Here is a 15,336-nt window from a genome sequence, read left to right on the forward strand (position 1 = left end):
CCTTCTCCAGGGGATCTTCCCCACCCAGAGACTGAACCTAGGTCTCCTGCATTGCCTGGTGGCTCAGACGGTAAAGAGTCTGCCTGCTATGCGGGAGACCAGGGTTGGGAAGATCCCCTGGAGAAGGAAATGGCAACCCACTCCAGTACACTTGCCTGAAAAATCCCATAGACAGAGGAGCCTGGTAGGCTACAGTCCTATGGGGTTGCAAAGAGTCGGACTCGGCTGAGCGACTTCACTCACTCCTGCATCACAGGCGGATCCTTGGCTCTCTGAGGGTGGCAGGCAAGTAGACCCCAGAGAGTGAGGAGTCAGCCACAATAACCTTGAGTTCGGTTCTGTGTCCTGACAGTGGCTGGATCGGAAAACGTGAGCAGCACTTGGTGGACGACGGTCTGAGAGGCCGCTGGGGAGATGGGGAGCAGACTGTGAAGCCACTGTAGGCATTCAAGCAGGATGAGATGGAGCAGGGGGAGCCCTGAACCAACACCCAGCCCTGAGGACCAGGGGACTGAGCGGGTCCCCAGCCAAGCCTCCCAACTCCCTGGTCCAGTTCCACCCTATACTGGCCTTGCACTCACAGAGACACCCCAGCAGGCAGGTAGAAAACGACCGTGTTTAATGACAGTCGGTTAAAAAATGAAAAACAAAACAGCTTTATACACACTGTACACATTTACATGGCTTTGGAGGATCTGACCCGTGATAGGACTGAGGTATGCTGGGGCCCCCAGGGTGCAGGGTCTCTGGCAGGAAGCACCCCCACCAGCTGACCTGGCCTTTTGGCCAGGATCTTGGGGAATAGGTCTCCAGAACCACCAAACTGGAAGGCAGCACCTACGCAGAGCCAACCCCTGTGGGAGGCAGGAGGCGCAGGACCCTGACACCCACGTGCCAGCCCCCTATGGGACCCCACAGCGAGGACGGTGAGGGCTCCAGCTCCCCCAGCCCTGCTGAGGCCCGACCCTGACGGGTGTGGATGGAGACCATGGGCAGCTGGGTTCCATGTGACCTGCACAGGCTGCGTGGAGCCAGCCCAAGACCACCCTCAGCCTCCATGCCAGAGCCCCCCTGCCCAGTCTCAGACAGTCGCTGGCAGTGGCCACGACCCGCGTGGCCCTCCCTGCAGTCCTGGTGGCAGCGCCCTGCCTTGCCCCCATAGCAGCCGCGACTCCGTGCCCTGCCTGGTACCTACAGCCACAGGCACGGCCACGGTCTCCTGTGTGGAGGTGTCAGGGCCTGAGGACAGCCAGGCGGTGATCAGCGGAAAGTGTTGGCAGCCTCAGTACAGCTGAAGAAGTCGGGGCCCACGAGCCGGGGGAAGCCCTCCAGGGCTTTCACCTTCACGGGGTCAAACTTCCAGTAGAGGCGGCCACGCAGGAAGTAGGCGAAGCCTGAGGAGACAGGAGGGTCAGGGCCTGGTAAGTGGACAGAGGGATGGGCACAGGCCTTGGCCACTGCTGGGTTCCTTGAAACCTGAGGACCTCAGGTGGCCCTTAAGACAGTGAAGTCGCTCCATCGTGTCTGACTCTTCGCGACCCCATGGAGCTTCCAGGCTGCTCTGTCCATGGAATTTTCCAGGCAACAGTACTGGAGGGCATTGCCATTTCCTTCTCCAGGGGATCTCCCTGACCCAGGGATCGAATCCAGGTCTCCCGCATTGCAGGCAGACGCTTTACTGTCTGAGCCACCAAGGAAGCCCCAGGGTCTTTCTACCCTTGGGCGAGCCCTTCTGCCTGCCCTCAGGGTCTGGTCTGAGCTGCCACCCAGCCTGACAGAGGCTGGAGCCTCGGACTGATTTCACTAGCCACATCCGAGGGACCTGGGCACGGGCCTCAGTCTCCATGCCGTGCCTGGTGCCCACAGCCACAAAGATGGAGCACAGGGAGTTAGCACAGTCCTTGGCAGGAGGAGGGGCGGAATGGGAGGGGGCCGGGCAGAGGCCTGCCCCCTGCACACCTTCAGCATCCTGGAAGGCCGCGTCGATCTCTGAGGGCACCCCTCGCCAGTCGGTGACCCGGCGCGGCACAGGGCTGTCCACGCGGCGGGCGCTGGGCTGGAAGCGCCAGTAGTCCCCACTTCGGAAGAAGTAGATCTTGTTCTTCTCGGAGCCCCACACCAGGGCGGCATGGATCGGGGACCCCTGCAGGCCCAGCTCGGAGAGGGGCGCGGGGCCCAGGACCGGCTTCTCACCGTCATACACCCAGTACTGAGCTCCTGTTGGAGAAACGGTGGGTGGGGGGCGTGTGCTGCAACAGGGCTGCCCAGCGGCCACCTTCCGCCACCAACACCACCTCGGACCTTCCCAGCCTCAGTTTCGTTGTCCATAAAACACAAAAGGCCAGTAATAATGCCTGCTTGGTACCCCTGCCCCCAAGAACGACACTGGGCAATGCCAGCGGCGCTGGGAGGTACACATGGGAAAGGTCGTTCTGAGCAGCAAAGAGGCCACCTGGGCGCCCGCTCCCTCCCTGCACTTGGCTGCCCACCCCAGTGCCGGCTCTCAGGCAGCAGGCCCTGCCCCTTGGCATGCTCCAGGCTCCCATCTCTGGCACACAGCTCACATCCCTCCCGACATTCTCCAAGCTGTGCCCTCATGTGGGTCACTTCACCACCTCTGAGCCCCAGAGCCTTGTCTCTAGGGGCAAGGATCACACGTGCTTCATGGGGTGCAATACCTTTTATCCTACTCCAGCTTCGAGAACCGCCTCCTCCAGGAAGCCTCCCAGCTGTGCCCAGAGGAGTGAGTCACGCTCTTCCTGGGCCCCAAAACTCCGGGACCCCCTCCGTCTGTCCATCTGCTCATCACGTCTGTCTGTCCCTACCCTTGGCCATGACGTTCCTGGCTCCCCGCAGTCTCCTGAGTGTGACCTGGCTCCCACTCACCTTGGAAGAACCAGATGTGGCCCTGAGCGTCCTCGAAGGCTGCATCCACAGGGCTGGGCAGCCCCTGCCAGTGGCGAGAGGCCAGCGCAGGGTAGCCAGGCTGCAGCCGGCCCCCGCGCAGCCGCCACACAAAGCCTGCCTTGAAGAAGAAGAGCTCGCCACGGATGGTGGCGGCTGCGTCAAAGGAGACCTGGCAGGCATCCGGTGGGGCGTCCGGCTGGGGTGAGAGCGAAGGGTTAGGAGGAGCCCATGTTGGAGCCGCAGAGGCAGCCGTGGGCAGGGGGAGCAGGGCCTCACCTCCAGCGGCGCGATCTCGTTGGTGTCCGCCCCCGTGCCAGGGCCCAGGTCCGGAGGCCTGGACGTGGGAGCTAGCTGAGGCCGGCCGTACAGCTGCTGGATGCCCCTGCGGTCGTCTGGGCTGAGGCTCAGTGGGTAGCGGAAGGTGTAGAAGGGGGACATCAGGGCCTTCGCAGCTGTCGTGTGCTGCAGCCCGAGCACGTGGCCAAACTCGTGTGCCGCCACCTGCAGGAGATCCGTGCCTGGAAGAGGGAGACAGCCCGGCAATGCGCGAGCTCCCCAGTGGACGCAGAGCCCGGGCCCGGCTCCGGGGCCTCGACAGGGCCCCTCCGGAAAGTGGGGCCCCAGCCCCTACCCTGGTTGTCCCCGATGGTCCAGGTCTCATCATAGTCGAAGTGGACATCCCCTTCTCGGTGGGTCTTGGGGAAGAAGGCGTGGGCCAGGATGCCCCCAGGTCCATCAAAGGGCAGATTGTCCCCGTGCCAGTACCTGTCGGGGGGGTGGGTAGGGGCAGAGTCAGTGGCTGCTGGCAGATGGGTTTCCTTCCCAGGGTGGGGGTGCCCTCAGGCCCCCGCTCACCTGGTGAAGTCGATCACGATGTCGGCGCGGCCCTCGTGCACCTCGGTGAAGGTGAGCGGTGTGACATCGCTCCACACCTGGAGGGCCTCCGCCACCGTCTGCCGCACCTGTTCCCGCAGCAGCTGCCATGGGAACCGGAGGATCCTGGGGAGGACAGGGGCGGTGAGGGGGGCCTGGGTCTGGCTCACGGGGTAGCGTCAGCCCCGCTGGCTGTCGGGGCCAGGAGTTTCCCCGGATGCACAGTGAGGGGGCAGGCGTGCGTGATGTGGGCCCAGTGTGCTCTGAGGGTGCGCACCGCTCCCCACACTGCACAGGCACAGCTTTGTGTGGTCTGTGTGCCCTTAGGTGGCCGCGAGGGTCTGCACTGGGCGGAAAGGACCCAGGAGCCCCGAGGCCCCCTCCCAGACCTGACCGTGGGGAGGCCTTGGACCCCAAGACCTGCCCTTCCTGCTCCCCAGGCTCCCCGCCCAGGACACTTCCGAGGCCCCAGGAGTCCCCGCTGCAACGACGTGGGACACCACACCCATCTTCGCCGCCCACTGCAGGAAGTGTAGTCTCAGCGCCAGGGGCCGAGGTCACCCGAGCCGTCATCTGGCCTGCCCCAGCGGGTCCCTCCCTGTGAGGGTCCCGAGTGCGGTGCTAGAGCTGAACCGGGCGTGGGGAGCACCTCGCTCCCCCGGAGGAGGGGCCGTGTCTGCCTCCCTCACCGAGAGTCCCAGGGCCTGGCCCACAGCACGGTGCCCGCAGAGGTTGCGTGGGTGACTGACGGCCGTGCCCCACGGGTGTGTGGGGTGGCCAGGTGGGTGTGGAGACCGTGCTCCCAAGGGAGGGCATGGGAGTGCATCTAAGTGTGGGTTTGGGGTGTTGAGCAGTGGGCACGGGAGTTGGGGGACACTCCAGCCTGTTGGCCATAGGGATCTGCCCTCCCCCCAGCTCCAGCGTGTCTCAGACAGCAGGTGGAGATCAAAGGCCAGCTCGTGGCCACTGGCCCTACCTGTAGGTGAGGTCCGTCTTCTCCCAGCGCCCGCCCGACAGCACGAACCGCTTCTGTCGGTTGCGGGCACTCGGCCCATCGGGCAGGTCGGGCACGCCGCAGCGGGGAGGTCTGGGGCGGCCAGCAAGCGGGAGGGCCTCCTGGGTGGCCAGGGCGGGGGCGTCACTGTCGGGAGGGGCGTCGGGCCAGGGCTGTGGCCCTCTGCTCACGGGGTGGCGGCGGGGGGCATCCTGAGCGGGAGAGAGGCCCGGGTCAGCGGTGTGGGCGTCAGCGCAGCCTCACTCCAGCGGAGGCCGTCGGGGAGCATGGCGCTCTGGCGCAGGCTGACTGGCGTCCAGATGCTGATCCCAAGGCCTCCCGCCCCCTCCTGGAGGGCCCCGGTTGCCCAGGGTCACTTACTCCCGCCGTTTGGGCCGGGGACGGGTAGGTGGGGCTGCAGGCCCGCCTGCCCTCTTCACGCACAGCCTTGAAGGGACCCCCACCCCCAGCAGACACCTCTCCCCCTGCGTTTCTTCCTGGGCGCCCCCAGCCCCCAGGTCTGTCCTCTCCAGCTCCGTGAGCTGGCTCCTGCCCAGGACACCCACCACGGCCACCCACCAGCATGGAGGGACTGCCGCCCTCCCCCCCTGCATCTGCTCACCTGACTAGTAGGGGTGATCCCTCCCTTTAGCGTGGATCTGGGGGTGAACCAACCAGGCCATGCTCAGCACAGGGCCGGCACCACTCAGGGCACCGGGAACTGGGGTCCGATCACTGGGGCACACTTGTTTTTTTAAGTAACGATCTTTAAAACTTTTATTATTTAGTTATTTATGTTTGGCCGCGGCTGGGTGTTCTCCAGTTGCTGCAGCGGAGGCACAGCCTCCGTGTGGTCTGTATGTCCCCTCTGCATGGGTGGGGGTGGCTGGCAGTTCCCAGATGCTCGGTCCCCACCCTGCCAGGGCCCCTGGACCACGCTCTCCCGGTGGAGGGGTGATTCTGACCTGGCGCACACACCCTCCCCGCGTCCCAGCCTGGAGGTCGCGGTTCCCCTGCCTGGAAAAGGCGGAAGCTCAGAGAGGCAGGGAGAGCCCGTGGGATCAGCCTGCAAGGACACGGCAGAACCAAGCGGGGGCCCTGGCACCCCGGGCCGCAGGTGAGGGTCACAGCGGAGCTGGGGGAGAGGCCTGGAGCCTCAGCGCCCGTCTGGCCCGGCCTGTCTGCTCAGTGCCGCTGTGGCCTTCCCGAGCCATATTTGGGGCAGGAGCCGGGCCGCCAGGGCCCCACCCTCGGCCTCAGCCTCTGGCAACTCTCCCAGGCCCTGGGCACCCCAGAGCTCAGACGAGCACCCCAGCCGCTCCCCACCAGCTGCCGACTCCAGAGCCACCAGGAATGACCAGCAGGCAGAGCAGGAGGCTCTCTGCGCTCCCAGCACACCCCTGACCCCAGCTCTGCTCTGTTCTTCAGGCTGGGGTCCCCCTTCCCCAGGGGAGGGACTGTCCCCACCAGGGCAAACGAAGAGGAGGAAGGGGAAATGACCAAGTACCCGCTGTCTTCCAGACAATTTGGGGGCAGGGTTCACTGGATCCCCCCCGGCCCCCACCCCCCACCCCCAGCGTCAGGTGGGAGGACACACGTCCAGGTCTCACACTGAGGATGTGGGCCCCGGGCCTGCCCCTGCTCCTCCCCATGTCGGCTCCGTGACCTCCAGGAGGAACAGAAATCCTTTCCTCAACCCTGGCGGAGGTCCGAGGACCCTCCTCAGAAAGGCCAGGGTTGCATTGTTCCCCCGGAGCCCCAGAGAGCCCAGGGCCTAGCCTGCCAGCGAGTGAAATCTCCCCTCTCCTCTGCCCCCAGGAAGGCCTGAGCAACAAGCCACGGTCGGGTGGAGGGTGACAGGCAGGCCCAGCGTGCCTTCCTCTCTTGCCCCACGAGGCGCTAGGTCCAGGCCCAGACCCCTGCATCCTGGCGTGCTCAGTGCAGCAGCGAGATCCCCGGCCTGAGATTCGGAAGGCCCAGTTCCATGCCACGGAGACCCTGGGCAAGTCACAGCCTTCTCTCAGCCTCCACTTTCCCATCTGTTCAATGGGAACGGGGCCGTGGCGAAGGGGTAACCGACCTCTCTCTATAACGCCCTTTGGGGCAGCAGGCATGGAGAGAGTCCCCTCCATGGGCTGGCTTCTCCCACTCTGGGACGCTGCTCTGCCAAATTCCTGCCCTCCCCCACCTGGCAGTCAGCCCCCACCTGCCCCCCAGGCCTCCAGACTTGACATTAGAACACAGGAGCGGCAGCTGGAAGGAAGCTCTCAGGGCCAGAGAGGAAGAGTGACTCGTGCCGGGTCCACCTGCAAGCCGGGGCCTCCGGTTCCCTGCCCACGTCATGGTCACCGCTCCTGGAGGCTCTAGGATCCGGGCCCCAGGCAGCGAGGTCCTTTCCTGGAGCACATCGTCCACGGGCTCTTGGCCTCAGTTTCCCCACCGCTGGCCCCTGCTCTGCCGCCCTCCTGCATTCTGTCTCCCCGTGTCCTTTCTGGCCTGGGGCTGGGGGGCCCTCCCTAGCTCCAAGGCCTGATCCTCACCTGGGTGCGCCAGTCCCCCCCCCCGCCCGCCCGGGGCTGCTGGAAGGCAGTGAGGTGGGGATGAGCACACACCTCGTCTGCCTCATCCACAGCCCTGGGGGATTGGGGAGCAGGCATCGCCCCACCTCCCAGGGGAAGAGACGGGGCCCAGAGAGGTCCAGGTCTTGGCCCAGGGTCACACGGCGAGGGAGCCCAGAGCTGGACCTAGACCTGGGGATCAGGCCTCCCCACCCATGGCCCCCCCACCCCCCCAGCTGTGGCTTGTCTCCAAAACCCACATTCCTGAGATGGCTGCTCGTCCTCCTTGCAGGCCTGCCTGCTCGTCAGCCAGCGTCTCCCTGGGCCTGCCCTGGGCGGAGGTGCCCAGTCCGCTCACCCCACCTCTCCCGGACAGGCACCACACCACAGCCTCACACATCCTTGAGGAATTGCTTGGGGAATTCAGTCTCCCAGCTGAGCCAGAGGCTCCGGTCAGCCTCGGGGCCAACCTGCAATCGGGAAAATGGGAGGCAGCCAGCGGCTGGGAGTGGCGGGGGCCCCTGGACTGGGAAGTGCTGGGCACAGCTGGGCCGGGCATGCCCTCTCCGGCCTGCCTGCCATTGGCCCAGGTCCCCATAGCCACCCCCTCTGCGGTGGGCAGGAGGCAACCCCGAGGGGAGGACACTGGTCAGGCTGGGAGGAAGGCAGAGAGCATCCGCACACCATCCCGGGCCCTCCCTGAGGCTCAGAGAGGTCAAGTGACCTGCCAGAGTCACACCGCCTGCTCCTGGGCAGGCAGGTCCATCTCCCCCACCCCCTCACCCCGCTGGCTCCAGAAGGGAAGGCGGGGTCCCCCACAGTGGGCGGGCGGCGGGGCTTTCATCAACCCTGAAAGCTGTGAGCTGGGATGGATAAATATTTACAGAGCCTTCCCGGCCCTGCCAACAGCCGTCCAGGGATAAGCATGTCCGAGGCGACCCCGAGTGTCCCCTGCATATCTGTGGCGTGACAGATGACAGCCCGGCTCAGACCCCGCCTGACCCCGCACAAGTGGCACAGTGGCAGCTCCAGGTGATGGAACGTGTCCGTGTGCCCAGCTCTCCTGGCCTCCCTGCAGACGCTGTTCAGCCCAGCAGTGGGCACTGTCGCCTCCCACCCGCCCACCTGGACAAGGCTGGGGGTGAGGGCTACCGAGGCGCCGGAGGGCTCACCTAGGGCCACGTGGTTCAAAAGCCCAGGTCCCTCCGGTTCCTAAACCCGCGGATTCAGCAGCTCCCAGGGTGACCCCTAGACTCTGCCCCTAGGCCTAGGGGGCCGGGCGGGGCTGGGGAGGAGGCAGGGCCCCCAGACTGAGGTACCCGCTCCCCCTTCCATCCCCAGCGCTGCCAGGGGGCAAGACTGGCCAGGGCAGAGCTGGCGTGGCTGGACAGAAGGGGCCCAGGCTTGCCAGACCTCCCTTGTCACCGGAGCTGTGCCCAGAGAGTCTGCCTGGGCGTCTGCCCCCAACCCCGCTAACGACCCCATCCCTTCCCCCCACCCCTGCCCCGACAGGCTGGAGGCTCAGCGGCACACCCGCGTGGGCCGGGCTCCCGGGGAGCTATGCGCCTGCAGTAGCCTAGGCTGTGACTGGTCCCCCGAAGCCCCAGCAGTGGGGGAGGGCGCAGCCTTTAGGGCACACGCAGGCTGGCACACACAGGGGCATCCCCCCACTACCACCCCCGCCAGGCCACACCGGAGCTCTCACGCTTAGGCTGCCTCCTGATTCCATAGCCTCCCAATCCCGCCACTCACAGGTCCCAGGCGGTAGCATCCGTCTCCTCCAGGCTCAGACCCCGCATGCCCTCCCCACAGCGCTTCCCTCAACCCTCCCGCCTGGAGGTGTGCTCACCGAGGCCACACACCTGGCGGCTGACGCCAGCTGGGGACCCGCGGGTCTTTGTCCCTGCGGTGAGTCGGGAGCCCTGTAGCCACTCCCGCTGTCCCTCCTGCAACACACACACACACCCGGGATCGCGGCCGGGCGGGCGCGGAGGGGGCAGGTCTGGGAGCTGGGGGGCTGGCGGCGTGCGTCTAGCGCCCGACCGAGTCCCGCCCGCTCACCAGCCAGCCGGAGCGATCCCGGCGCCGGCTCCACTTGCATACTTCCAGGGACGGGAAGCTCACTATCCACCACGCCCCCGGGGCACCCAGACAGCGTTTCGGGGTAACGGGCCGCGCCGGGCCACTCCCGGGCACCCCCTTGGATCCAGCTCTGCGAGCCGGCGCCCCTCGGCGTGGAGGGCGGGGCGGGGCGGGGGGGGCTGGAGGACGGCGGGCACTCACCGGCGGCCGCGGGGCCCGGGCCAGCAGCAGCGGCGGCGGCGGGAGCAGCAGCAGCAGCAGCAGCGGGAGCAGGAGGGCGCGCGAGGCCGCGCCGCGGAGCCCGGCGGCCCGAGCCATCCGCCCCGGGGCTGCAGGGCCTGCTGGGCTGCCGCCGGCCGCCGCCCCTTATAGCCTCCGCCCCGCCCCCGCCCCGGCCCCGCCCCCCGCTTTTGTTCTGCACTCGCCCCGCGCCCGCGGCCAGGGAAGGGGGGTGGCCCGGCCCGCAGATCCGGTCCTTCCCGGGGCGGGCCGGGCTGCGGTCTCGGAGGCCCGGAGGGACGGGGCGGGGCGGGAGGATGACCCTGGCCAGGAGGGTGCCGCTGCTCCGGGCCTCAGCGTCCCCAATGCGATGGGCCGTCTGAGAGGAGTCGGGTTTCCCTGCTCGCCCCCGCCTCCTGACAGGCCAACTTGGGAAGGTGCATCCCGAGCAGGGACATTCAGCTGTGTCCCGGGGGACACTGAGCCACGGGGAGGCGGCTGGCCAGGACGTCAGCTTGGCAGAATCCGCCAATTCACAGAGGGGGAAACTGAGGCCCCGAGAAGGAGGGGCCAGATGAGGCTTTCTCCAAACCACCGGGCAGGATGAGGGGTCAGGAGGCCTTCTTGGCAGGTAAGCTGTTGGGAGGAGGTGGTCAGAAGGCAGTGTCTGTGCGGGGCGCTGGGGACCCCACGCCGCCCCTTGGCCTGGGATGAGCAGCCTCCTGAGGCGAGGGCGCGTCTCTGAGAATCAGAGGGAGGGTGGTGAGCACACTGGGAAACGGTCATACAATCCTTGTGATGACCCGGGGTGCAGGCAATCTGTTTTATCTCCGGGGAGCCGAAACACGGGCAGTGGCCCGCAGGGTGAGGCTGCGCCTAAAAAGGGCGCCCAGCTTGTGCCTAAAAAGGGAGGAGACGGGCAGCGAGGGGAGGGCCACCGGCTGACTCAACCCCCCCTCCCCCTCCAGTCCCCGGAGCCGCCGCGGCCTCTCCAGGGAGGCTCCACAGAGACGCCTAGAGGGCGAGAAGAGGGAAGACAGCCGTGATTTCTCCCTCCCTAGGCCGAATGGCACCCCACTCCAGTACTCTTGCCTGGAAAATCCCATGGATGGAGGACCCTGGTAGGCTGCAGTCCATTGGGTCACTAAGAGTCGGACACGACTGAGCAATTTCACTTTAACTTTTCACTTTCATGCATTGGAGAAGGAAATGGCAACCCACTCCAGTGTTCTTGCCTGGAGAATCCCAGGGACGGGGGAGCCTGGTGGGCTGCCGTCTATGGGGTCGCACAGAGTCGGACACGACTGAAGCGACTTAGCAGCAGCAGCAGCAGGCTGAAGGCAATGGCACCCCACTCCAGTGTTCTTGCCTGGAGAATCCCAGGGACGGGGGAGCCTGGTGGGCTGCCGTCTATGGGGTCGCACAGAGTTGGACACGACTGAACCGATTTAGCAGCAGTAGCAGTAGCAGGCCGTTTGCCTGGAGAAGGCAATGGCACCCCACTCCAGTACTCTTGCCTGGAAAATCCCATGGACGGAGGAGTCTGGTAGGCTGCAGTCCACGGGTTGCTAAGAGTCGCACACGACTGAGCGACTTCACTTTCCCTTTTCCCTTTCACGCACTGGAGAAGGAAATGGCAACCCACTCCAGTGTTCTTGCCTGGAGAATCCCAGGGACGGGGGAGCCATCTTTTTCTTCCTTTTTAAAATTTTCAGGGATCGAACCCATGCCCCCAGCACTGGAAGCATGGACTGTTAACCACCGGACCACCAGGGAAGCCTGCCATCTGTTTCTTCAGAGTGATTCAGTTTTTTAAAAATGGAAATGCCTATTTCAGCCTCATCTTAGCAATATTGGTCAAGAAATCATGGATTTGATGAACTGATGATACATTTTTTTTCTTTCTGATACACATGAAAATGCATAAAGTAAAAATGTTTAACTACCTTAAGTGGTCTCGAGGGCCTCCAGGGATGCGTGGCCTTGTTCTGGGGACCGGCAATCCACCAGTCATGGGAGTTTTAAGTAACAGCCTCCCACGTTGCAGGTCACAGTGGAAAGCCACAGTTACAGCAAGCTGGGCTTGTCCCAGAGGGCTTCCTGCAGGAGGGGGGCCCTGATCAGCCCAGGAGGGGCCGGTGTGGCAAACAGGAGCAGGTCAGCAGGGGCTGCAGGAGCAAAGGGGTGGAGGCTGGCCCAGGCCTGGCATGTCTGCCAGAAGAGAGTGGCCACCTTTACATGCTCCCCTCTCCTGGAGGCAAACAGTCACCCCATTGCAGGGAGGAGAAAACTGAAGCCCAGGCCCAGATGGGGGTCAGGGGAGGGCCCTGCTTCTCGGGCTGGCTGAGAGGACTGTGTGGTCGGGACGTAGTCGTGACATCACCCAGCTTGCCAGGCACTGCCGGTGCCCCTGTTCCCTCCTCGCTTGCCGTTCCTCCTCACAGAGGGGCCTCCTCTGCCCACCTGAGCCCCCTACCCCATGCTTCTGCTCCTGACTTCATCCTCCCTGCAGTCCCTGGGCCAAGAGGCCTCTCTTGGGGGTTGGGGACAGTGATGTGAAGATAGGAAAGTCAGGAGCCCTCCCTGCCAAGGGCACCGATATGACCACTCAGAACTCATTCAGAAAGGACCATGAAAACCTGCCATTCCTGAAGGGCTGGGAAGCATCCTGAATCCGGATGGCCCTGCCCTGGACCTGGAACTAAGGCGTAAAATTCAAGGCCACAGGATTCAAACCCGCACCAATGCCCCTAGGCCCGCAGGGGACAGCCATTGGAAAGGACACACGGGGTAAACGCGGTCTGTGTCTGGCGCTGCATCCAGCCAGTCCATCCTAAAGGAAATCAGTCCTGAGTGTTCATTGGAAGGACTGATGCTGAAGCTGAAACTCCAATACTCTGACCACCTGATGTGAAGAACTGGCTCATAGGAAAAGACGCTGATGCTGGGAAAGATTGAAAGTGGGAAGAGAAGGGGACAACAGAGGATGAGATGGTTGGATGGCATCACTGACTCAATAGATGAGTTTGAGTAAACTCCGGGAGTTGGTGATGGACAGGGAAGCTTGGGGTGCTGCAGTCCATGGGGTCGCAAAGAGTTGGACACGACTGAGCAACTGAACTGAGCCGAGGGGGGAACCGGATGCCTCCTGGCGGGTGCTCTGTGAGAGTCCTGGGAGGCTTTCTGGGGGCGGGACGGGGGTGAGTGCTTTGTACCCGCCCCAGTCCACCCGCGACCCTGGGGCCACGCGGGAGGGGGGAGCAGGGCTCGGCCGATCGCCAGACCGCCCTCGGTTCGGCTTGCCGCGCTCCGCCGCGGCCTTTGAAGGTCCGTCCCGTGGCCCTTGCGCGCGCCCTCCGCGTGCTGCCACAGCGGCTCCGATTCTCCAGGGCGCACACAGCTCGGGCCGGCGGCCCGGAGGGCGCAGGCTCACCGACCCCCGGAGCTGCCGAAGGAGAAGCCAGGGACCCGCGGGGGTGCCGCGTGACCGGGCCCCGGGCCTCCCGCCGGGGGCGTGTCTCCGCAGTCCCGCCCCGGCCCCGCCCCGCCGGCGGGGACCGGCGCCGCCGCCGCCGTCCCTGAGCCACAGCCAGCGCCGCCGTCGCCGTCTCCGACTCGGCTCGTCCGGCCCCGCCGCGCCGCCGCCGCCGCCATGCCCCGGGGGAGCCGCAGCGTGGCCTCGCGGCCAGCCAGGTAGGAGCCGGCACGGGCGCCGGGGGCGGGCGCGGGGGAAGCGCGGCCCCGCAAGGACGCGGCGGCGTGACCTTGGTGACGGCCGCGCCATCTTGGCGGGGGCGGGGCGGGGGCTGCCGCCGCGCGTCTAGGACGGTGGTCGCCCGGCCTGGGGTCCGGCCGGGAATGACCCCGCCTCTCCCCGCATCCCGCAGCCGCCCCGCCGCGCCCTCTGCCGCGCACCCGCCTGCGCACCCGCCGCCCTCGGCCGCGGCCCCGGCCCCCGCCCCGTCGGGCCAGCCCGGCCTGATGGCGCAGATGGCGACCACCGCCGCCGGAGTGGCCGTGGGCTCGGCTGTGGGCCACGTCGTGGGCAGCGCTCTGACCGGAGCCTTCAGTGGGGGGAGCTCAGAGCCCGCCCAGCCTGCGGCCCAGCAGGTGAGCAAGGGCTCAGGGGAAACTGAGGCCCGACACAGAGCCGCAGCAAGAAGGATCCTACTGGTCACTCGGCTGTTGGCCTGGGGTCATCACAGGCGGGCTCTCCCAACCCATCCCCTGAGGCCAAGGTCCCTAGAACCCCGTGGGCAGACACCAACCAGCCCTTTAAATATGGGGAAACCAAGGTGCTTAGGGGTCAGAGATAGCCCTAGGTCGCCCAACCCTAGTAGAAGGGAGGGCTGTTGGAGTTCCTGAGTGCCCGCTCTCCCACCCCCCGGGAGGCCCCTTCCTGAGCCCAAGGGTGACTGGTAGTCAGTGACTTTGGGCCTGCCGACCTGTACCCCACTGGGCACCCCACCAGTCCTGAGCCACATTTGGGCTTAGTGACGGGGTCAGGGATCATGAGGATCAGTGTGGCTGAGCCAGGAAGGTGTTAGAACCTGTCGGCCTGGAGTTCATACCAGCACTGCCCTGAGCTTTTCTAGACCCATGTCCCGCATCCTGCCCCACCTGCCCCTGTTCCCGCACCCCACCAGCAGCGGCAGGGGCTTCGAGAGGGCTGTGGGCTCACCCTATTTCAGGGATGGAGCCGCTAAGACCTGGGGCACACTGCCCGCTAGGGACCCCTGAGGCACCAGGGCCGGGGGCTCTGCGGAGGGGCAGCCGCCACCCCCAGCTTTGGAGTCCTCTCCCGGGTGCCCAGCCCGAGCTGATCCGGCTGCCTCCCACGCTGTGCCCCAGGCCCCGGAGCGCGCCGCCCCGCAGCCCCTGCAGATGGGGCCCTGTGCCTATGAGATCAGGCAGTTCCTGGACTGCTCCACCACCCAGAGCGACCTGACCCTGTGTGAGGGCTTCAGCGAGGCCCTGAAGCAGTGCAAGTACAACCACGGTGAGCGGCTGCTGCCCGACTGGCGCCAGGGTGGGAAGGGCGGTCCACGGCTCCCACTCCTTCGGGGTGCTCCCGCTATTCCCAGGTGCTCCTGCACTTCCCATGTGCTCCCGATTCTCCCTGGTGCTCCCTCTCCTCCTGGCTGCTCCTTTGCCTCCCAGGTGCTCCCACTTCTCCCTGGTGCTCCTGCTCCTCCCGGCGGCTCCTGTACCTTCGGCCTGACCTCCTCCCTCTACAGGTCTGAGCTCCCTGCCCTAAGAGACCAGAGCAGATTGGGTGGCCAGCCCTGCACCCACCTGCACCCCCCTCCCACCGACAGCCGGACCATGACGTCAGATTGTACCCACCGAGCTGGGACCCAGAGTGAGGAGGGGGTCCCTCACCCCACAGATGACCTGAGATGAAAACGTGCAATTAAAAGCCTTTATTTTAGCCGCACCTGCTGTGTCTCCTCTTGTTGGACTGTCTGCGGGGGGCGGGGGGGAGGGAGATGGAAGTCCCTCTGCGGGGTGGGGTGCCACCCCTTCAGCTGCTGCCCCCTGTGGGGAGGGCGACCTTGTCATCCTGCGTAATCCGACGGGCAGCGCAGACCGGATGGTGAGGCACTAACTGCTGACCTCAAGCCTCAAGGGCGTCCGACTCCGGCCAGCTGGAGACCCTGGAGGAGCGTGCCGCCTCCTTCTCGTCTCTGGGGGCCCCTCGGT

General features: G+C 65.8%; 2 protein-coding genes across 2 annotated transcripts; one reads left to right on the top strand and one right to left on the bottom strand.

Moving 5' to 3' along the window:
* Window positions 1-597: 597 nt before the first annotated feature.
* On the bottom strand, window positions 598-10,007 carry MMP11 (matrix metallopeptidase 11). Its single transcript, XM_070385798.1, has 8 exons — window positions 9,616-10,007; window positions 4,757-4,986; window positions 3,763-3,906; window positions 3,539-3,672; window positions 3,184-3,425; window positions 2,887-3,103; window positions 1,960-2,217; window positions 598-1,394 (listed from the first exon to the last, which is right to left on the bottom strand). Exons 1-8 carry the CDS (start codon window positions 9,730-9,732, stop codon window positions 1,261-1,263), a joined length of 1,476 nt encoding a protein of 491 aa, XP_070241899.1. The 5' UTR covers window positions 9,733-10,007; the 3' UTR covers window positions 598-1,260.
* Window positions 10,008-13,165: 3,158 nt separating this feature from the next.
* Window positions 13,166-15,070, top strand: CHCHD10 (coiled-coil-helix-coiled-coil-helix domain containing 10). Its single transcript, XM_070385804.1, has 4 exons — window positions 13,166-13,326; window positions 13,521-13,743; window positions 14,485-14,632; window positions 14,871-15,070. The coding sequence occupies exons 1-4, from the start codon at window positions 13,286-13,288 to the stop codon at window positions 14,888-14,890; spliced, it is 432 nt and encodes a 143-aa protein (XP_070241905.1). The 5' UTR covers window positions 13,166-13,285; the 3' UTR covers window positions 14,891-15,070.
* Window positions 15,071-15,336: the final 266 nt, after the last annotated feature.

The sequence above is a fragment of the Bos mutus genome, chromosome 17 (genome assembly GCF_027580195.1).
Source record: "Bos mutus isolate GX-2022 chromosome 17, NWIPB_WYAK_1.1, whole genome shotgun sequence".
Lineage (NCBI taxonomy): Eukaryota > Metazoa > Chordata > Mammalia > Artiodactyla > Bovidae > Bos > Bos mutus.

Coding starts and splice junctions, on each gene's coding strand:
- CHCHD10 (XM_070385804.1), top strand. CDS start 13,286: ATGCCCCGGGGGAGCCGCAGCGTGGCCTCGCGGCCAGCCAG. Junction 13,744..14,484: donor CCCAGCCTGCGGCCCAGCAG/GTGAGCAAGGGC, acceptor GCTGTGCCCCAG/GCCCCGGAGCGCGCCGCCCC. Junction 14,633..14,870: donor GCAGTGCAAGTACAACCACG/GTGAGCGGCTGC, acceptor CTCCCTCTACAG/GTCTGAGCTCCCTGCCCTAA.
- MMP11 (XM_070385798.1), bottom strand. CDS start 9,732: ATGGCTCGGGCCGCCGGGCTCCGCGGCGCGGCCTCGCGCGCCCTCCTG. Junction 3,426..3,538: donor GACCATCGGGGACAACCAGG/GTAGGGGCTGGG, acceptor TCCCTCTTCCAG/GCACGGATCTCCTGCAGGTG. Junction 1,395..1,959: donor GGCCTTCCAGGATGCTGAAG/GTGTGCAGGGGG, acceptor CTGTCTCCTCAG/GCTTCGCCTACTTCCTGCGT.